The following is a 24000-nucleotide window of genomic DNA, read 5'->3' on the forward strand; positions in this document are numbered from 1 at the left end:
GTGTCCTTGGGCAGGACCCTTTGCCCCCGGTGCCGCTCACACTGGTGAATGAATGATTGAATGAATGAATGATTGGTGGTGGCAGCCACGCTTCCGTCAGTCTACCCCAGGGCAGCTGTGGCTACAAATGTAGCTTACCACCACCAGGTGTGAATGAATGATGGGTTCCCACTTCTCTGTGAGCGCTTTGAGTATATAGTAGGGATGCACCGAAATGAAAATTTGTGGCCGAAGCCAAAGCCGAATAAAGCTTAAACGCTTGGCCGAATACCGAATAATGAATGCAGTTTTTCACAATTTTTTTATATTGCATAAATAGCCTAGAATAAATATTTAGACATGTTTTTCAAATAAAGCAATTTTTATTGAATACTGACATTTTTTTAAATATTCCAGTAGCCTTTGCTTTTCAATTAAAAGCACAAAGTTTTTCATTTATATTAGGCCTTCAAACAAAAATGCATTCCAAAAAAAAAATAAAGTGCATTAAAGTGGATAAACCCACAACAAATGAATTATTGTCCTTTTGGCAAAAGTCTGCTTAGCCACAGTAGATATGCTAATAATGTAAACAGAAGGCTCAAGTAAATCTCAATTAAGTGTGTGCTTGTAACCTCATACACTTATACAGGTAGCCTACACAACAGGCTAATAATGTAAACAGAGGCCCCACTAAATCTCAATAAGTGTGTGCTTGTAACCTCATACACTTATACAGGTAGCCTACACAACAGACTAATAATGTAAACAGAGGCCCCACTAAATCTCAATAAGTGTGTGCTTGTAACCTCATACACTTATACAGGTAGCCTACACAACAGGCTAATAATGTAAACAGAGGCCCCACTAAACCTCAATAAGTGTGTGCTTGTAACCTCATACACTTATACAGGTACACAACATATCCCAACGTCACCGCGTCAAAAAATTGCGTCACACGCCACTATTCGGCCTTGTTTTTAACTCATTCCACCGAAGGCCGAATGTGGCTTTTTATGCCATATTCGGTTACCGATTAATCGGTGCATCCCTAGTATCTAACAATAGAAAAGCGTGATATAAATCCAATTCATTATTATTATTATTATTATTATTATTATGACTGAGGAACATTATCACATCATTTATTCAGAAATTATAAATAACGACAAAAATAATATATACTATGCAATTAGGGCTGGGCGATATATCGATACAAACGATATATCGCGGGTTTGTCTCTGTGCGATATAGAAAATGACTATATCGTAATATTCGAGTATACGTTCTCACACAGTTGCTTTTAGCTGCGGGCATTACATTACTGGCGTTTCTCACTCCTTCTCGTCTCTCCTTCTCACAGAGATGTAAAACAAGCCCGCCTTCTTACATACGTCACATACTGAGGTAGCAGCATGGCTAACGTTAGCTGAGGCAGGTCGTGCAAGCAGAGTGGAGCGAGTAGAGTGATACTAAAAGAGAGAGAAGGTGCGAAACTGATCACAAATGGAGGAAGAACAATAAATGCCCAAAATAAAGAGCAGGGGATCCATCATCTGGCGGTGGTTTGGCTTCAAGCGGGAAGATATTAAGCAGACAACAGCAATATACAAAGTATGCAGCAGAAGTGTTCCTACAAAAAGGTAGCAACACTATTAATTTGTTCTTTCATTTAAAAAGTCACCCGTGAGAGAATGAAGAGTATTTAATAAATACACTTTTGGTCAATTGACTTAGTTGTGATTTTTATCTCTGCATGAAAGTTTAAAAGTAGCATATATGAATGCAGTATGAAGAAGAATGTTTGAATGTAGACACATAGAATCATCATACTGCTGTCATTAAATGCATCAAGTGTTCAAAATATCGTAATATATATTGTATATCGCGATATGGCATGAAAATATTGCGATATTAATAAAAGCCAATATCGCCCAGCCCTATATGCAATTGTAAACATTATGATTTGTACAGTTTCAGAATGTGCTTGTTGTATTTTTAAACAACAAAAACAATCTGGAATTGTCTTTATTTCTAAGTTGATTTTTCTCCATGTGGCCTTTGATCTAAAAAGAGTTTGACACCCTGATTTACCGCATTTGTTATGTATTCTTTACTTGTGCACCTACTTTTAAAGAGGTTGTTCATTTTTTGTGTGATTTTCTAGAATTTAGTTTACAAACCCCGTTTCCATAGGAGTTGGGAAATTGTGTTAGATGTAAATATAAACGGAAAAAATTTTTTGCAAATCCTTTTTAACCCATATTCAGTTGAATATGCTACAAAGACAACATATTTGATGTTCAAACAGATAAACATTTATTTTTTGCAAGTAATCATTAACTTTAGAATTTGATGCCAGCAACACGTGACAAAGAAGTTGGGAAAGGTGGCAATAAATACTGATAAAGTTGAGGAATGCTCATCAAACACTTATTTGGAACATCCCACAGGTGTGCAGGCTAATTGGGAACAGGTGGGTGCCATGATTGGGTATAAAAGCAGCTTCCATGAAATGCTAAGTAGTTAACAAACAAGGATGGGGTGAGGGTCACCACTTTGTAAGCAAATTGTCGAACAGTTTTAGAACAACATTTCTCAACGAGCTATTGCAAGGAATTTAGGGATTTTACCATCTACGGTCCGTAAAATCATCAAAAGGTTCAGAGAATCTGGAGAAATCACTGCACGTAAGCGATGATATTACGGACCTATGATCCCTCAAGCGGGACTGCATCAAAAACCAACATCAATCTCTAAAGGATATCACCACATGGACTCAGGGACACTTCATAAAACCACTGTCAGTAACTACAGTTGGTCGCTACATCTGTAAGTGCAAGTTAAAACTCTACTATGCAAAGCAAAACCCATTTATCAACAACACCCAGAAACACCCCCGGCTTCGCGGGGCCTGAGCTCATCTAAGATGGACTGATGCAAAGTGAAAAAGTGTTCTGTGGTCTGACGAGTCCACATTTCAAATTATATTTGGAAACTGTGGACGTGGTGTCCTTCGGAACAAAGTGGAAAATAACCATCCGGATTGTTATACGCGCAAAGTTGAAAAGCCAGCATGTGTGATGGTATGGGGGTGCATTAGTGCCCAATGCATGGGTAACTTACACATCTGTGAAGGCACCATTAATGCTGAAAGGTTCATACAGGTTTTGGAACAACATATGTTGTCATCCAAGCAACGTTTTCATGGACGCCCCTGCTTATTTCAGCAAGACAATGCCAAGCCATGTGTTACAACAGCGTGGCTTTGTAGTAAAAGAGTGTGGATACTTTCCTGGCCCGTCTGCAGTCCAGACCTGTCTCCCATCTAAAATTGTGGCGCATTATCAAGCATAAAATTCGACAGCTGAGACCCTGGACTTTTGAACGACTGAAGCTCTACATAAAACAAGAATGGGAAAGAATTCCACTTTCAAAACTTCAACAATTAGTTTCCTCAGTTCCCGAACGTTTATTGAGTGTAGTCAAAAGAAAAGGTGATGTAACACAGGGGTGAACATGCCCTTTCCCAACTACTTTGGCACGTGTTGCAGCCATGAAATTCTAATTATTATTTGCAGAAAAAAAAAATGTATGGGTTTGAACATCAAATATGTTGTCTTTGTAGTGCATTCAATTGAATTTGGTTTGAAAAGGATTTGCAAATCATTGTATTCTGTTTATATTTACATCCAACACAATTTCCCAACTCATATGGAAACGGGGTTTGTACATCATTTCTTTTCCACGGTTTCCTTTCTACCTTAGCTGAGGGGATTACAACCAGAGGAAGGTTAGATTTTAAATAATATCGTGAACGTTTAATGTTTTTTTTTTTCCATGTTCCATATTCTCTGAAGCTCATAAAAACACAACAATGGTCGATATCGACCGATATCAAAACAACTGACCCGACAACGTGATACAGTTGTCGGGCCATATCGCCTGATCATTAACTGCCAACAGAGACATCAAAAAAAGCTTTCCTTCGTTGAACATTAGCGTCAGAAATTATTTGTAAAATCATTTTCTTCAACAACAACAAAAAATATTCAACTTGAATAAAATATAAAGCTGAATATAATTAAGACAACTTTTGGGTTGAAAGTAGATGAAACAGGAGAGTTTAGTTCAGGCGCCAAGCAGGGCGAAAATTCAAAGTACACACGAACTTTCCTAAAGAAGACAAAGAACAATAAAAATATGTAAACTTACTTGGTTTTCTTTCCACGTTGGAACCGAATATGAGGAAAACACGACAGTCTTCCGTGTGTTGCGTGGACTACTCAAGTGTGTTTGAGTGTGTGTGTGCGTCTGCGTGTGTGTGTGTGTGTGTGTGTGTGTGTGTCCCGGGAAAAGTTCATGCCACTGATGGGTCGTTGGCAAACGATGCGACTTTTGAAACCGGGTTTTCGGTTCACGAGTCGCCATTTTTTCCTCGTCTGTTTTTCCTGTAAAGCCGCACAATATTTACAAATAATACTCAGTCATATTGGACCTAGTTGTCTATTTGACAATAGTCTCTCTTTGTTGGATTTAAACATGTATTATCTGTGACAAAATGTTCCATATTTAGCCATATATTTGATGGAAGCATATTTTGTGTTCAAAAATATTTTCACGTGAATTTTGGCATAACAATAAATCAACAATAAACCAAGCTGCTATTGAGAGCAGAAAAAAACGATTCTCTTAAGAGAAACAAAATTCCCAGGACTAGTTCGCTGGGTCCCGCCCCCTCGTGGGCAGAAATTTAACCCACTCCTGCCCACTCACATTTTTTTTTTTTTTACAAAAATCAAGACACTTTTCTTTTTAAATGTTTTATTCATGTGTGTAAATAAGTGTACGACATTGTATATAAATGCATATTTTCAAAACAATAACACTGTACAATCAATTAATTTCACTCGGACGTCACGTTGGGGGCAGAAAAGAATCGACACAAATATTTTTACCAAGTTGAAAAATAAAGCAGGATATTTTCAATGTATAGAGGAACCCACTCAAACTCAAATGATCTGATTGAATATCAAAAACTGACATGTACAGTAGACATTTATTTTTGTAAGTTTCCTGACAGAGTTGAAGCATAAGCAGCTTCACATTAATAATACACAATATCTCACCACACCATCGTAGCTTCATTTGTATATATGTGTTATTTATGTATCAAAGGCTATTTACATACACATATATACATACATATATATTTACATATATACATACACACATATACATATAAATATATGTATGCATATGTATATACACATACATATATACATTATATAAATATATACCATCCATCCATCCATCCATCCATCATCTTCCGCTTATCCGAGGTCGGGTCGCGGGGGCAGCAGCCTAAGCAGGGAAGCGCAGACTTCCCTATCTCCAGCCATAAATATATACCATACATATAAATATATATATACACATAAATACATACAATGTATTATATAATATACATACATACATACACACACACACACACACACACACATTATATATATATATATATATATATATATATATATATATATATATATATATATATATATATACACACACACACTATACATATATATATACACACACACACACACACACACACACACACACACACACATTAAATTCTCTAGAGTGATGCATCACGCTTTTCCATCTGGCAATCTGATGGACCAGTCTGGGTTTGAAAGGTTACCAGGAGAACGTTCACATTTCGGACTGCATTTGTGCAGAGTGTGAAATTTGGTGGAGGAGGAATTATAGCGTGGGGTTGGTTTTTCAGCAGTTGGGCTTGGCCCCTTAGTTCCAGAACTTTGAAAGCTCCAGGATACCAAAACATTTCGGACAATTCCATGGGATGCCACTTCAAGTTCATACGTGAGTCAAGGCAGGTGTCCAAATACTTTTGGCAATAAAGTGTATAACAGCCCCTGTATTCCTCTCTCTTTTGTCTGGGGGATTTTAATTTTTCAAACCATTATTATTGTAGCAAAATGGATGTTAACGTTAAAGGGGAACATTATCACAATTTCAAAAGGGTTAAAAACAATAAAAATCAGTTCCCAGTGGCTTGTTGTATTTTTTGAAGTGTTTTTCAAAGTTTTACCGGTCCCGGAATATCCCTAAATAAAGCTTTAAAGTGCCTTATTTTAGTCTCTCTGCGAAACCACTATCCATTTCCCTGTGACGTCACACAGTGCTGCCAATGTAAACAAACAATGGGAATACCACAGCAAGATATAGTGACATTAGCTCGGATTCAAACTCGGATTTCAGCGACTTAAGCGATTCAACAGATTACACATGTATTGACACAGATGGTTGGAGTATGAAAGTATTGAAGAAGAAACTGAAGCTATTGAGCGAATAGCTATTGACGCTATTCATAGCCATAGCATGGCCGAATAGCTGCGTTAGCATCGCCGGTAAAATGTGCGGACCAAACGATCAGGACTTTCGCATCTTGTGACACTGGAGCAACTTAAATCCCTCGATTGGTAAGTGTTTTTTTTCGCATTAAATGTGGGTGGAAGGAAACGTAATATAGTTGCAAATGCATCTGCAGGTTATCTATACATCTCTGTGCCATGTCTGCTTTAGCACCGCTGGTAAATAGCATGTTAGCATCGATTAGCGGAGCATGTTAGCATCGATTAGCTGGCAGTCAACATCAACAAAACTCACCTTTGTGATTTCGTTGACTATCGTTGCAAATGCATCTGCAGGTTATCCATACATCTCTGTGCCATGTCTGCCTTAGCATCGCCGGTTAAATGTGGAGACACTTTGGCACATTCAATGGGGGTCTGGCGGCAGACACTCTGGCACATTCAATGGGGGTATGGCGGCAGACACTTTGGCATCTTGGGGCCAGTGGTGCAACTTGAATCCCTCCCTGTTAGTGTTGTTACACCCTCCGACAACACACCCACGAGGCATGATGTCTCCAAGGTTCCAAAAAATACTCAAAAAAACGGAAAATAACAGAGCTGAGACCCGGTGTTTGTAATGTGTTGAAAATGAAAATTGCGGGTGTGTTACCTCGGCGACGTCACATTCTGACGTCATCGCCTCCAGAGCGATACACAGAAAGGCGTTTAATTCGCCAAAATTCACCCATTTAGAGTTCGGAAATCGGTTAAAAAAATATATGGTCTTTTTTCTGCACCATCAAGGTATATATTGACGCTTACATAGGTCAACTGATAATGTTCCCCTTTAAGGATTCTGGATGGTTTGTGAGGGCACCACAGTGACTTCTCTGTGTGTGTGCTTGCTTTTTTAAATAGAAAGTTCAGCCATCACTACTTTATATTTATATCGTGTTCAAAGTCTATAAACCTTCATTAAAATAGGGTCTTTAGTCAAGGCTGGAGGCCATTATTCCTATTTACATCGTTTCTCACGGGGAACTCCGCCTCACTTTACAAACTTTTCGATTTACAAACAACATAATTAAGAGGTTTCGCGGTTTAGTTTCGAGTCAAGTGTGTTTATCTCCAAAATGAAAGGCAAGTATGCCTGGAATCGGCACATTTTGGAGCTTCTTGCCTCTGACGGTGCCACACAATTCCATCTTTTTCCCCTCCTGGCACGTAAAAAGAAGCCCGTTTAAGTCCTGGGTACGTAAGCTAAGGTAAGGTCTTGTTCCAACATGCAGGTTCAGACAAACACACAAAACAAAAGCTTACCTTACATAACAACTCTTGGTGTAAACATGTCAGAACAAGGTCAACGTTTTGATGAAAGGATTTCACGGGCTGACATTTACCGCCGGCTATGATCCAAGTGAGAAAGTGACACTCACAAAAGGACTTTTGAAGCCTCGCACGTAATCACACAATTAAGTATTTTGGGGGAGATCAAAGTCTTTGAAGGTTTCTCACCAGGAGGAATACTAAGGAGGAACCATTGCAAGGAGAGAATTGTTCACTCGCCGAAGGTTAGGAAATAGTTACCCTTGGTTTGTCATTTTTTAGTCTTAGTTTTAGTTTGTAACTTAACTCAAAATTGTTATGGGCGGATTTTTATGAAACTTTCAGGAAATGTCCGAGAAGAACGTCTATAGAGCGTTTTCCGTTCGGGCTCCAGTACTCTGGAATGCCCTCCCGGTAACAATTCGAGATGCTACCTCAGTAGAAGCATTTTAGTCTCACCTTAAAACTCATCTGTATACTCTAACCTTTAAATAGACCTCCTTTTTAGACCAGTTGATCTGCCGCTTCTTTTCTTTTCTTTTTTCTCCTATGTCCCCCCTCCACGGTCCGGTCCGATGACCATGGATGAAGTACTGGCTGTCCAGAGTTGAGACCCAAGATGGACCGCTCGTCGGGACCCAGGATGGACCGCTCGCCTGTGTATCGGTTGGGGACATCTCTACGCTGCTGATCCGCCTCCGCTTGAGATGGTTTCCTGTGGACGGGACTCCCGCTGCTGTCTTGGATCCGCTTTGAACTGAACTCTCGCGGCTGTGTTGGAGCCACTATGGATTGAACTTTCACAGTATCATATTGGACCCGCTCGACATCCATTGCTTTCGGTCCCCTAGAGGGGGGGGGTTGCCCACATCTGAGGTCCTCTCCAAGGTTTCTCATAGTCAGCATTGTCACTGGCGTCCCACTGGATGTGAATTCTCCCTGCCCACTGGGTGTGAGTTTTCCTTGCCCTTTTGTGGGTTCTTCCGAGGATGTTGTAGTCGTAATGATTTGTGCAGTCCTTTGAGACATTTGTGATTTGGGGCTATATAAAAATAAACATTGATTGAAGTGATTGCATCTTGTGGTTGATCCAGATCATCGTCACGGAGTCAAAACTCGTAGTGTTGGACGAGCATGTTTTTATGCCTTTAGGTTGGGGACCCTAAGGGGCTGTGTGACCAGGGTGGCACTTTCCTGACTTCGGCATTGCTTTTTTTCTCAACTTCTGGATCTGCCTCCTGGGAGCCTTTAGGCCATGGAGACCGGCTGCTGGGTCTCTGCCACACCAGGGTCCGTTTGGAGAGATTGGAGGCGATGCGGATGAAGAGACAGGGCTGCGGAGCTGGTGCTGAGCGCCGGGACAGACAAGCTTTCACAGTGTCTCGGGAGGATTCGGACACCTCGGTTTCCTCGGACGTATCGGATTGAGCTGTAAGAGGTTCCTGTGTCTGGTGCCCCAGGAACCTCTTGCAGCTCAATCCGTCAAAGACCAAAGAGCTAGCTGGTCATTGAATTTGGGAGGTCGAGTCTAAAGTCATGACCTATTGTGATCGAGGGAGTCGAGGTACAGACCGTGGACTCATTCAAGTACCTCGGGGTGCGGGTGGACAATAAGCTGGACTGGACTGTTGGCACGGACGTCTTGTACAGGAAAGGACAGAGTAGGCTGTTGTGAGGAGGCGTGGCCTGCAGCCCTGCAGGGAGGCGGGTGTGCCGGGACCGGCCCCGAGATCGCCGATGAGATCGCCGACAGGTGCGTAGATGGCCCACAGTGGTCTGATCACCTGTCGCTCTACAAAATGGCCCTAGTGATCCTAGGCTGCAAAATAATTAGCGCATGCTTAGCATTACCGCCGGCTCAGGATTAACGCCGGGTCAAACTCGTTTCGCAAAATATTATTTTTATTAGCGCATATGCCTAGATTTTCCGCAGGGTCAAACTTGTCACGTCACGAGTGACACTTCACCTGTCATCATTTTCAAAATGGAGGAGGCTGATTTCAATCATTTGAAATCATATAAAGGGAAGAAGATTAAGAGCTATTCAGTAGGATTTAAGGTCCAAGCTATTGAATATGCTAAAAAGAACAGTAAACAGCTATGTTTTATTAATATACCGTAGCTGCGTGTGTCAAATATGAGTCATTAAATGACTCCCGCCTCCTGGTGGTAGAGGGCGCTAGTGATCCTTCCTGCGACTACTCGGCTGCAGAAGAAGTGACAACAAGCAGCAAGAGTGAGCAGCGATCGTTTATTTTTTCCTCTCCCTTGCACTTTTAACATGGAGGATTACATATCTAAAATAAAACAGTTTTCTAAACTGGACTTTCAATCCAAGCAGGAGGTAATAAAGGAAGATCTCCATCGAGACAGAGAGACTTTTAAAACTGAAGAAAGATAAGGAAGACTTCTATAAACAAGTTACGGATGCTTTTGATCAGAAGGAGCTGCGCATGGACTTCATTTATAAGTAAAGGTAAGACCATAATAACGTTTTTTTTATTAAATGTGCTTTTCATGGTGGTATCCTTACATCACACTCAAACCTTTAAGCGCAGGCCTAAATTTACCGCATGCCTTTGGTAAGTGCCGGAGTGAGAAGAGGTTTTAAATTAATTAGCGCCCCGGCGGCAATTCAAGGAGATACGGTATTTTATCTAAATTCTTTACTGAAAGAATTTCTAGGCGCAGTTTGGTGGCCGCAGGATTAGGTCTCTGCTTTTTGCAGATGATGTGGTCCTGATGGCTTCATCTGCCCAGGATCTTCAGCTCTCTCTGGATCGCTTCGCAGCCGAGTGTGAAGCGACCGTAGTCAGCACCTCCAAGTCCGAGTCCATGGTTCTTGCCCGGAAAAGGGTGGAGTGCCATCTCCGGGTTGGGGAGGAGACCCTGTCCCAAGTGGAGGAGTTCAAGTACCTGGGAGTCTTGTTCACGAGTGAGGGAAGAGTGGATGGTGAGATCGACAGGCGGATCGGTGCGGCGTCTTCAGTAATGCGGACGCTGTACCGATCCGTTGTGGTGAAGAAGTGAAGTGAATTGAAGTGAATTATATTTATATAGCGCTTTTCTCTAGTGACTCAAAGCGCTTTACATAGTGAAACCCAATATCTAAGTTACATTTAAACCAGTGTGGGTGGCACTGGGAGCAGGTGGGCAAAGTGTCTTGCCCAAGGACACAACGGCAGTGACTAGGTTGGCAGAAGCGGGAATCGAACCTGCAACCCTCAAGTTGCTGGCACGGCCACTCTACCGACCGAGCTGAGCCGGAAGGCAAAGCTCTCAATTTACCGGTCGATCTACGTTCCCATCCTCACCTATGGTCATGAGCTTTGGGTCATGACCGAAAGGATAAGATCACGGGTACAAGCGGCCCATATGAGTTTGGGTCTCTCCCTTAGAGATAGGGTGAGAAGCTCTGCCATCCGGGAGGAACTCAAAGTAAAGCCGCTGCTCCTCCACATGGAGAGGAGCCAGATGAAGTGGTTCTGGGGAAGACCCAGGACACGTTGGGAAGACTATGTCTCCCGGCTGGCCTGGGAACGCCTCGAGATCCCCCGGGAAGAGCTAGACGAAGTGGCTGTGGTGAGGGAAGTCTGGGCTTTCCTGCTTAGGCTGTTGCCCCCACGACCTGGCCTTGGATAAGCGGAAGGAAATGGATGAATATTTACTGTCAATTCAGTTAATTCCTTCCTTTCTTTTAATTGCATGTATCTGTAAAGCACTCTGAATTGCCTCAGGTATGAATCGTGGACTACAAATAAACTTCCCCGGCCGATTTGGAGCAGGTCTTCCAGTCTGGAGCTCAACAACTTGGGAAGCCATCAAAATAAACAAGGATTCTTTATTTGCAACTGAATAGTGGAAAGAACAATGACAATCTGCTTCGAGGTACAAGATAGTAGCACAAACAGTATGTAGATAAAAACACAATGCTACCACTTTAGACCCGGTGTGCTATTTATAGTTTGATCTAAGTAGCAAACTACCCCAAAACTCAATGAACAAACATCCTTGCTGGACTAACCCTGATAGATTCATCAACTCTACAGTGCATACGCTAAGTATTCACTTTTTCTACATTCTATTATGTTACAGTCTTAATCCAAAATGGAATAAATTAATTTTTGTCCTCAAAATTCCACACAAAATACCCCACACCTATCTTTGGCCCGTTTTAGCCCATTCTTCTTTGCAGAACCTCTCAATCTCCATCAGGTTGGATGGGAGGAGTTGTTTTTTTTAATCCAGGGTGTACATTGCTGCATTCCTCTCGGGTCAGGGAGGTGACCAAGAACCCGACGGTCACTCTGTCAGAACTCCAGCATTCCTCCGTCCTGAAGGACAACCATCTCTGCAGCAATCCACCAATCAGGCCTGGATGCGTGAGTGACCAAATGGAAGCCATTTTTTTTTGCAATGCGCCTTCATGTCTCATCAGACCACATTGGGGGCGGTATAGCTCGGTTGGTAGAGTGGCCGTGCCAGCAACTTGAGGGTTGCAGGTTCGATTCCCGCTTCCGCCATCCTAGTCCCTGCCGTTGTGTCCTTGGGCAAGACACTTTACCCACCTGCTCCCAGTGCCACCCACACTGCTTTAAATGTAAAAAAAAAATTAGATATTGGGTTTCACTATGTAAAGCGCTTTGAGTCATTAGAGAAAAAGCGCTATATAAATATAATTCACTTCACAATTCACATTGTTTGGTTTTCATAGTCCGAGGGTCCAAGATTTTGAAGTCTTTGGCGTGAATGCCAGGCATCCTTATTGAAGGAAACCAGGCCAATACCATCTCTCCAGTAAAGCATGGTGGTGGCAGCATCATGGTGTGGGGTGGGTTTCCAAAGAGGATAGAGGGAAAGATGAATCTACAGAGACATTCTGAATGAAAATCAACGCTTCCCATCCAACCTGATGGATGGAATTTGGGAGGTGCTGTAAGGAGGAATGAGAGAAACTGCCCAAAGATGGGTGTGCCGAGCTTGTGGCATCGGATTGAAAAAGGCGGCCAAAGGTGCTTCGACACAAAGGCTCTGCATGTGATTTATTTTTAGAGATGTTTGGTAATGGCTTTATTGCCGATATTGTCTAACTCTTAATTACCGATTCCGATATCAACCGAAGTTATGGAAAAAAATGAAGTCACAAAATTCATTATTTTTTTTAACATGCTTCAAAACAGTAGCTTGGAATATGGGACATGCTCTCCCTCAGAGAGCATGAGGAGCGGGGGGTGTATATTGTAGCGTCCCGGAGGAGCTAGTGCTGCAAGGGTTTCTGGGTATTTGTTCCGTTGTGTTTATGTTGTGTTACGGTGCAGATGTTCTCCCGAAATGTGTTTGTCATTCTTGTTTGGTGTGGGCTCACAGTGTGGCGCATATTTGAAACAGTGTTAAAGTTGTTTATACGGCCACCCTCAGTGTGACCTGTATGGATGTTGACCAAGTATGCCTTGCATTCACTTGTGTGTGTGAAAAGCCGTAGATAAGGTTTATTGGCGCTCTGTACTTCTCCCTACGCCCGTGTAGCACTCTGTACAGCTTTTATCGGCTTTTTGAAACCAATGCCGATACCTCCAATATTGTTCTATTGGCAGATCATTTTGCTTAGTTCAAATAAAATAAATATCCTTTATTTTGGTATTTAGTTTTCCTAGTTTTTCAACACTGACTTTTTGCAGGGTAGATCTTTAGTGGACAAAAATGATTTCATTTTGGAATAAGGCTTTAAGACAGGGGTGTCCAAACTTTTCCCACTGAGGGCCGCAGACTGAAAAATCAAAGCAAGCTGGGGCCAATTTGATATTTTTTATTTTAAAAACCAATACAATATATGTATAAAAATATACATTTAGGCCTCCACTCAGGCTTGATCCCGGGGATACCAAAGGGTTTTGGTCCAAAAAATATAAAAAATGTGTCATTATTCAGTATTATTATTATTATGGGCTTAAATCTCTAGATCAACATTAGGTTTATCTGTCAATATAACATTAAAAAAAGAATTAAGTTGTATGTTTTTTGTCAAAGAAAACCATTTTTTATAGAAAAAACACAAAATATGCATTATATTCACCCAATAACATTTTTAAGTGGAATATTTTAGATCATGGGCTTCACGGTGGCAGAGGGGTTAGTGCGTCTGCCTCACAATACGAAGTTCCTGCAGTCCTGGGTTCAAATCCAGGCTTGGGATATTTCTGTGTGGAGTTTGCATGTTCTCCCCGTGAATGCGTGGGTTCCCTCCGGGTACTCCGGCTTCCTCCCACCTCCAAAGACATACACCTGGGGATAGGCCCCTCCCACCTCCAAAGACATGCACCTGGGGATAGGCCCCTCCCATGTCCAAAGACATGCACCTGGGGATAGGCCCCTCCCACCTCCAAAGACATGCACCTGGGGATAGGCCCCTCCCATGTCCTAAGACATGCACCTGGGGATAGGCCCCTCCCACCTCCAAAGACATGCACCTGGGGATAGGCCCCTCCCACCTCCAAAGACATGCACCTGGGGATAGGACCCTCCCACCTCCAAAGACATGCACCTGGGGATAGGCCCCTCCCACCTCCAAAGACATGCACCTGGGGATAGGCCCCTCCCATGTCCAAAGACATGCACCTGGGGATAGGCCCCTCCCACCTCCAAAGACATGCACCTGGGGATAGGCCCCTCCCATGTCCAAAGACATGCACCTGGGGATAGGCCCCTCCCATGTCCAAAGACATGCACCTGGGGATAGGCCCCTTCCACCTCCAAAGACATGCACCTGGGGATAGGCCCCTCCCATGTCCAAAGACATGCACCTGGGGATAGGCCCCTCCCACCTCCAAAGACATGCACCTGGGGATAGGCCCCTCCCACCTCCAAAGACATGCACCTGGGGATAGGTTGATTGGCAACACTAAATGGTCCCTAGTGTGTGAATGTTGTCTGTCTATCTGTGTTGGCCCTGTGATGAGGTGGCGACTTGTCCAGGGTGTACTACGCCTTCCGCCCGATTGTAGCTGAGATAGGCGCCAGCGCCCCCTTCGCGACCCCAAAAGGGAATAAGTGGTAGGAAATGGATGGATTTTAGATCATATAATAAGTGTAGCTTTAAAAAGGTCAATAAGTCATAACAACATTGATTTTAATTTATTATTATTTTTTGAGCAATGGCCCTTAAAAAATTTTTAAAAAAAATCACACTAAAATTATTGGGTATCCAAAACGGTCCTATTCATTAAAGTGTTAAAAAATAAATTATAATTATTTTTTTTACTTTTAACACAATAATCTCGAGATCAACTTCAGATATATCCGCCAATTATAAGTTTTATTGTTTTTTATGTTTTTTGTTTGTTCGTTTTAAAACAAAAACGTGTGGCTAACACACAATATGCAACATTTTACACAAAAAATATACATAATTGGTGCCTTGAATGGGTCAATAATTCATAATGACATTGATTTTGATTCATTATTTTTCTTAAAGAAAGAAACAGCCTGCATGGCAGCTTTGTGTTATTAGAGTAAACATTGCAACATTTTCTTATGAAATTTCATATGTTTGCTCTTTTATACCACTGTTTATGTTTTGTTTTTTTTTAATCGTATTTTTAGAATGTGCCATTGGGCCGTTAAAAGATTCCCTGCAGGCCGCAAATGTCCCCCGGGCCGCACTTTGGACGTCCCTGCTTTAAGATCAAATGTGGACAAAGTGCAGCGCGGTGATACTATATCCATCCATCCATCCATTTTCTGCCGCTTATTCCCTTTCGGGGTCGCGGGGGGCGCTGGCGCCTATCTCAGCTACAATCGGGCGGAAGGCGGGGTACGCCCTGGACAAGTCGCCACCTCATCGCAGGGCCAACACAGATAGACAGACAACATTCACACTCACATTCACACACTAGGGCCAATTTAGTGTTGCCAATCAACCTATCCCCAGGTGCATGTCTTTGGAGGTGGGAGGGGCCTATCCCCAGGTGCATGTCTTTGAAGGTGGGAGGGGCCTATCCCCAGGTGCATGTCTTTGGAGGTGGGAGGGGCCTATCCCCAGGTGCATGTCTTTGAAGGTGGGAGGGGCCTATCCCCAGGTGCATGTCTTTGGAGGTGGGAGGAAGCCGGAGTACCCGGAGGGAACCCACGCATTCACGGGGAGAACATGCAAACTCCACACAGAAAGATCCCGAGCCTGGATTTGAACCCAGGACTGCAGGACCTTCGTATTGTGAGGCAGACGCACTAACCCCTCTGCCACCGTGATACTATATGTCCCGAAATAAATCAGCCTCACAGATCTTCCAGCATTTCAAAAAGGTGGATGATTTGAGGCCTCTCGCGGAACGGCCAATAATTAGCATGCCAGCAGCTGTCCAGAGCCGCGTGTCATTAAAAAAAAAGATAATCACTACTTTACGGCGGAGCACCAGACCACACCCATGTGTTCCCCGTGCCAAGTGAAGACTCACCCAAGTAACAAGCACCAACCCGGCAATCACTCAGACCTCAGGACTACTCCCATCTGGGGCGGGGACTCGGGGACCACCTTTGGAGGAGGCCCCTGGGTGCACGGTGCTGGATCGGTGGCGCTCCTACTTCTATTTGCACAAGGAGAAGTACAAGCTGACTGGAGTTCAAATGGGAGGTAAGATTGTACAAGATGTTTCCCAGTGACTGGATACTGACAAGCACCTGTTTCCTGTCGCAGGGAATGATCCGATTGTACTCGTCTTTAGATGTTGGTGTCCGTCTGGTGGGATTATGTGTTGCTACACACACTCCGCTAATCCTGCACTGCTGAATTATCACAAAACCCAAAACCGGTGAAGTCTGCACATTGTGTAAATCAGGGGTTCCCATTACGTCGATCGCGAGCTACCAGTCGACCGCGGGGGGTGTGTCAGTCGATCTCCAGCCAGGCTTTTAAAAAAAATAGAGCTAAAAATGAGTGATCATCAATCTTCACCAAGACGTCACTTAAATGACATTCACGGTACCGGAGGGTCTTGTGAGATGACGCTGGCTGCTGCAAGATCATTATTAGGAAAATATGAGCGAGAGGAAGGCGAGAAACACTTTTTATTTCAACAGACTCTCCGTCAAAACTCTACAGGCCGACTGCACATTTCCTATCTTCACAATAAAAGCCCTGCTTCATGCTGCCTGCGCTAACTAAATACAGAGTCTCGGAAAACTGGCGTGCACAAGCGATCCCTCAGAAAGCTGGCGTGCACATCACTTGTGCACGCCAGCTTTCCGAGACTCTTATTTTGTTAGCGCAGGCAGCACGAAGCAGGGCTTTTATTGTGAAGATAGGAAATGTGCAGTCGGCCTTTAGAGTTTTGACGGAAGTCTGTTGAAATAAAAAGTGTTTCTCGCCTTCCTCTCTGTCATTTTTTCATAATAATGAACTGGCAGCAGCCAGCGTCATCTCACAAGACCCTCGGGTGCCGTGAATGTCAATCAAGCAAGCTACGGAATTTGCCGCCAATGTTTTTCTTGTAAAGTGTATGGAAGCTGGATGAATTAGATGCCAAAAACCAACCACTTTCATGTGGTATTGTACAGAAAGGACAACTTTTTTCTCCTCCATTTGAAAATGTGGGCGTTATCATCATTACTGTCTGATTCCAATCAATGCAAGTCATCAGAATCAGGTAATACACCAACTTATATTCTTGTCTTTGTGAAAGAAAGACATCTATATGTGTTACACATTTAACTTGTTTACAAAAATGTCTCTTTCATAAATAAATAAATATAAATGATATATATAAATGAGGTAGATCCCCTCGAGTTGGTCGATTGAAAAGTAGCTCGCCTGCAGAAAAAGTGTGGGCACCCCTGGTGTAAATCATAAATAAAAACAGAATACATTGATTCTCAAATCCTTTTCAACATATATTCAATTGAATAGACTTCGAAGACGAGATATTTAACGTTCAAACTGGTAAACTTTTTTTTTTTTTTTTTTGGCAAATATTTTGAAAAAGCTGGCACAAGTGGCAAAAAAGACTGATTAAGTTGAGGAATGCTCATCAAACGCTTATTTGGACCATCCCGGGCGGGACAGCTCGGTTGGTAGAGCGGCCGGGCCAGCGATTTGAGGGTTGCAGGTTCGATTCCCGCTTCCGCCATCCTAGTCACTGCTGTTGTGTCCTTGGGCAAGACACTTTACCCACCTGCTCCCAGTGCCACCCACACTGCTTTAAATGTAAGTTAGATATTGGGTTTCACTATGTAAAGCGCTTTGAGTCACTAGAGAAAAGCGCTATATAAATATAATTCACACTTCACATCCCACAGGTGAACAGGCTGATTGGGAACAGGTGGGTGCCATGATTGGGTATATAAGCAGCTTCCATGGAATGCTCAGTCATTCACAAACAGGGACGGGGCGAGGGTCACCACTTTGTCAACAAATGCATGAGCAAACCGTCCAAGAGTTTAAGAACAACATTTCTCAACCAGCTTTTGCAAGGAATTTCGGGATTTCACCATCTACGGTCTGTAATATCATCAAAAGGTTGAGAGAATCTAGAGAAATCACTGCACGTATGCGGCAAGGCCAGAAACAAACATTGAATGCCCGTGACCTTCGATCCCTCAGGCGGGACTGCATCAAAAAGCAACATCAGTGTGTAAAGGATATCACCACACAGGCTCAGGAACAATTCAGAAATCCGCCGTCAGTAACTACAGTTGGTCGCGACAGCTGTAAGTGCAAGTTCATACTCTATCTTGCAGAGCCAAAGCCATTTACCAACAACACCCAGAAATTCACTGGTTTGGAGTTTTGTATGTATAACATAGCAAACGTAAGTCATAACCGATTTTTCAGCTGCAGTTATTTTCATTCTGGTCAAAACCACTGGTGGACAGAACTATTGTCACCCTTGATCCCGACTAAGTTTTCTTTTCATGTGACTAGAATGTCGTTTATGTTGCACCTTGAGCGCTTTAGAGACTGGAATGTGTAGAAAGCCCACGCCAATGAATGATTAGTCAATTGAACTGTATAAATGCAAGAAGGATCTAGTTTCCAATCGAAAGGATGGGGCGAGGGTCACCACTTTTTGAACAAATGCGTGAGCAAATTGTCCAAGAGTTTAAGAGCAAAATTACTCAACGAGCTATTGCAAGGAATTTAGGGATTTCCCCATCTACGGTCCGTAATATCATCAAAAGGTTCAGAGAATCTGGAGAAATCACTGCACGTAAGCGATGATATAGCGAACCTTGGATCTCTCAGGCGGCACCGCATTAAAAAGCGACATAATTGTGTAAAGGATATCACCACATGGGCTCAGGAACCCTTCAGAAAACCACTGCCTGTAACTACAGTTGGTCGCTACATCTGTAAGTGCAAGTTAAAACTCTATTATGCAAAGCCAAAGCAATTTATCAACAACACCCGGAAAACACTGCCGGTTTCCCTGGGCCCGAGCTCATCTAAGATGGACTGATGCTAAGTGGAAAAGTGTTCTGTGGTTTGACGAGTACACATTATAAATTGTTTTTGGAAACTCTGGAAATGGTGTTCTCCAGACCAAAGAGGAAAATAACCATCCGGATTGTTATTGGCGCAAAGTGTAAAAGCCAGCATGTGTGATGGTATGGGGGTGCATTAGTGCCCAAGGCATGGGTAACTTACACATCTGGGAAGGCACCATTAATGCTGAATGGTCCATACAGGTTTTGGAGCAACATATGTTGTCATCCAAGCAACGTTATCATGGACGCCCCTGCTTATTTCAGCAAGACAATGCCAAGCCACGTGTTACAGCATTGTGGATTCATTAAACAAGAGTAAAAGAGTGGCATTTGAAGCGTAAAATACCACAACGGAGACCCTGGACTGTTGAACAACTTAAGCTGAACATCAAGCAAGAATAGGAAAGTCTTCAAAAATTGATCTCTTCAGTTCCCAAACATTTACTGAGTGTTAAAAGGAAAGGCCATGTAACACACTGGTAAAAATGCCCCTGTGCCAACTTTTTTGCAATGTGTTGCTGACATTAATGATTATTTGCAAAAAAATTTAAGGTTAGGGTTAAACCTAAACCTAACTCATTAAATATCTTGTCTTTAAAGTCTTTTCAATGGAATATAAGTTAGAAAAGGATTTGCAAATCATTTTATTCTGTTTTTATTTACCATTTACACAGTTTGCCAAACTTCACTGGTTTTGAGTGTTGTACATGCATGACATTAAAAGACAATTGCTTAAATAGGTACAAAATCACACTGGAGAAACAAAAGAATGCTCGACCTAATACTGAACACTTTGTATGCAAGAACACTGTTTGACTTTAATGAACATCCTAAAAGCATCCAAATGCAGTGTTGGACTGTTAGAAACATTTGTTAAGGCAAGACCACAGACATGGCGTTATAGAAAATCTGCTACATCACTCATAAAGAAGCCAGTAAAGTTGTGTTCGCGCAAAACGAGGACCGACTTTTACCACTGAGGGCCAAAACTACCATGCTGAAAAAACAAACTACTGTACAAAACATCGACCGTTCACTTTGGTTGCATTGAATAATACATGAAAGGAAAATTGTTGGGCAGTTTAAATGTGCTATTTTTTGAAAGACATCAACAGAAAACACTGTCACTTGTTTTTTTTTTTACGCTATAACCTCCAGTGTGCTAACCAGCTGGCTTTGGCGGACATAAACACACGCCACAATAAATTACAGCACACACTCTTGGTCCTTAAGTGCATGTCAGGCGGTGTCGAGATGTAGCGTTTACAAATTTAAATGTACAGTACAAGTCGAACGTTTGGACACACCTTCTCATTTAAGGACTTTTCTTTATTTTCATGACTATTTACAACAGGGGTCCCCAAACCGTTTGACTCGGGGGCCGCATTGGGTTACAGCAATTTGGCCAGGGGCCGGGCTGTAAATATATATATATATATATATATATATATATATATACATATACATATATATATATATATATATATATATATATATATAGTGGGGCAAAAAGTTATTTAGTCAGCCAGCGATTGTGCAAGTTCTCCCACTTAAAATGATGACAGAGGTCTGTCATTTTCATCATAGGTACACTTCAACTGTGGGAGACAGAATGTGAAAAAAAGATCCAGGAATTCACATTGTAGGAATTTTAAATAATTTATTTGTAAATGATGGTGGAAAATAAGTATTTGGTCACTGTTGGAAGGAGGTTTTGGCTCAAAATCTCAGGATACATGGCCCCATTCATTCTTTCCTTAACACGGATCAATCGTCCTGTCCCCTTAGCAGAAAAACAGCCCCAAAGCATGATGTTTCCACCCCCATGCTTCACAGTAGGTATGGTGTTCTTGGGATGCAACTCAGTATTCTTCTTCCTCCAAACACCACGAGTTGAGTTTATACCAAAAAGTTGTATTTTGGTTTCATCTGACCACATGACATTCTCCCAATCCTCTGCTGTATCATCCATGTATCCATTTTGGTATAAACTCAACTCGTCCTGTTTGGAGGAAGAAGAATACTGAGTTGCATCCCAAGAACACCATAACTACTGTCAAGCATGGGGGTGGAAACATCATGCTTTGGGGCTGTTTTTCTGCTAAGGGGACAGGACGATTGATCCGTGTTAAGGAAAGAATGAATGGGGCCATGTATCGTGAGATTTTGGGCCAAAACCTCCTTCCATCAGTGAGAGCTTTGAATGGTTGACCAAATACTTATTTCCCACCATCATTTACAAATAAATTCCTACAATGTGAATTCCTGGATTTTTTGTTTCCACATTCTGTCTCTCACATTTGAAGTGTACCTATGATGAACATTACAGACCTCTGTCATCATTTGAAGTGGGAGAACTTGCACAATCGCTGGCTGACTAAATACTTTTTTTTTTTGCCACAGTATATATATATATACTGTGATGAGGTGGCAACTTGTCCAGGGTTGTACCTCGCCTACCGCCAAAATGCAGCTGAGATAGGGTCCGGCGACTGTCCAGCGAAGGGTTTGGGACCATCAGTTGTGTTGAGAATGAGAAGGTGTGTCCAAAGGTTTGTCGTGTGTAAAACAGCGTGAGAGACGTCCATGTACATTACATACCTGGAACAAAGGAACACAAGAATACAATATCATAGAATTATTATTTTTTTTTTACAACAACAGCACTCAAAACGCAGGATTCGTGTTGGACCTCACAACATCATTCATACCATGAGGTCTTGAGTTTTCCGTATAGAGTCTGTAATGTTCTATTGGCAGGGTGATACTAAGCTAGGTCCCGTGGAGGGAGCGTGGAGCGTGCACCCGCTGGCAAAATAACGCTCCCAGCTCCAATTCAAACAACAATCCAAACCTTCCTCCCGCCGCATCGATGCTGGACGGACGCTGCAGTCAAGCTCAGACCTTCTTCGGCTTGCGACCCAGGTGGTAGTAGTACGCCATGGTGACCACCAGGAAGAGTACTCGGCTGAGGAGCAGGAGCATGGCAGCGTGGGGCAGCATGGCCATCTCTATTAAGGTGATGGATGTCACTGCAACCATAGAGGGACACCCTAATTACACACTGGACATTCACTCTGTGTGTAAACAATCTACAAAGTGTGTACTAACTATCTATCTATCAGCCCCGTTGACTCCAATTACAACTGCTATTATTGAACAGACTGTAATCCTGGAATATCACTACACTTTTCCCACAAAAACAGATTAATTATTGTCAATTGGAAAACAAAAAAACATAGTTTTGGTGTAATTGTACCGCTTACCCACCAGTCCTGGGCATGAGGTTAAAGTGCATCCGGCAGTGGAGGCTCCTCTATGGGGTCTTGGGGCACTAACCACTTTACTACTGTTACCCCAGGTGGTCCTTGGCAAAGGCCAGAGGTGGGTAGAGTAGCCAGAAATTGTACTCAAGTAAGAGTACTGTTACTTTAGAGATGTATTACTCAAGTAAAAGTAAGGAGTAGTCACCCAAATATTGACTTGAGTAAAAGTAAAAAGTATGTTGTGAAAAAACTACTCAAGTACTGAGTAACTGATGAGTAACTTGATTGTTTAATGATTACGGCAACAAATAATGCACAAAAACATAAAAATAGCAATGAGCAAATTCAGAGCCAGGAATATCTCTTAAGCAACTAAAACAATATTATATATTAAATAATAGTACATTAAAATAAAATTTAAAAAAATGGCACATTGAGCCACAATAACTTAACAGCACCATAGCCTCAGTAGGCATTCATTGATTTGATTGATTGATTGATTGATTAAAAATTGTATTAGTAGATTGCACAGTACAGTACATATTCCCTACAATTGACCACTAAATGGTAACACCCCAATAAGTTTTTCAATGTTTATCAATTACTTAATAAATGACCAAGTCGAGGTGATCTACCTCATATGTACATACACACACATATCATTTATACACACACATGTATATATATACACATATGTATATATACATACATACATTTATATATACAGTATATAATTTATATTTATTTATTTTGCCATTTTTGTTGACATGTTGAAGGTGTTTTAATGAATATACATGCATGTTTAACATATAGATTCCTATCTTTCATGAAGACAAGAATATAAGTTGGTGTATTACCTGATTCTGATGACTTGCATTGATTGGAATCAGACAGTATAGTGCTGATAACGTCCACGTTTTGAAATGGAGGAGAAAAAAGTTCTTCTTTTCTGTCTAATACCACATGAAAGTCGTTGGTTTTTGGCATCTTATTTGTCCAGCTTCCATATTCGTTTTTATACACTTTACAAGAAATACATTGGCGGCAAATTCCGTAGCTTGCTAGCTTGTTTGCGCTGGCTTTCGGAGACTCTTATTTTGTTAGCGCAGGCGCAATGGAGCGGCACTTTTATTGTGAAGACAGGAACTGTGCGATCAGTCTTTAGGCTTTTGACGGGAAGTACTGTTGAAATAAAACGTGGATTTTTTCCTTTACTCTTTTGATTGATTGATTGAAACTTTTATTAGTAGATTGCACAGTACAGTACATATTCCGTACAATTGACCACTAAATGGTAACACCCCAATAAGTTTTTCAATGTTTATCAATTACTTAATAAATGACCAAGTCGAGGTGATCTACCTCATATGTACATACACACACATATCATTTATACACACACATGTATATATATATATACATATGTATATATACATACATACATTTATATATACAGTATATAATTTATATTTATTTATTTTGCCATTTTTGTTGACATGTTGAAGGTGTTTCAATGAATATACATGCATGTTTAACATATAGATTCCTATCTTTCATGAAGACAAGAATATAAG

The 24000-nt window shown here is 41.9% G+C and overlaps 2 protein-coding genes across 4 annotated transcripts in view; both read right to left on the bottom strand.

The window, feature by feature from the left end:
* Positions 1-4356, bottom strand: part of LOC133562863 (CD82 antigen-like) — a 90727-nt gene extending 86371 nt beyond the window's left edge. The window contains exon 1 of the mRNA XM_061916669.1: positions 4195-4356. The gene's annotated coding sequence lies outside the window, so the exon portion shown is untranslated. The remainder of the gene's footprint in view (positions 1-4194) is intronic.
* A 15596-nt stretch (positions 4357-19952) lies between these two features.
* LOC133562864 (tumor protein p53-inducible protein 11-like) overlaps positions 19953-24000 on the bottom strand; it is a 181467-nt gene continuing 177419 nt past the window's right edge. For all 3 annotated transcript variants that reach the window (XM_061916670.1, XM_061916672.1, XM_061916671.1), the window contains one exon: positions 19953-22192. In XM_061916670.1, coding sequence (XP_061772654.1) covers positions 22059-22192 — 134 coding nt within the window. In that variant the 3' untranslated portion in view covers positions 19953-22058. The remainder of the gene's footprint in view (positions 22193-24000) is intronic.

The sequence above is a fragment of the Nerophis ophidion genome, linkage group LG12 (genome assembly GCF_033978795.1).
Source record: "Nerophis ophidion isolate RoL-2023_Sa linkage group LG12, RoL_Noph_v1.0, whole genome shotgun sequence".
NCBI classification, from domain to species: Eukaryota; Metazoa; Chordata; class Actinopteri; order Syngnathiformes; family Syngnathidae; genus Nerophis; species Nerophis ophidion.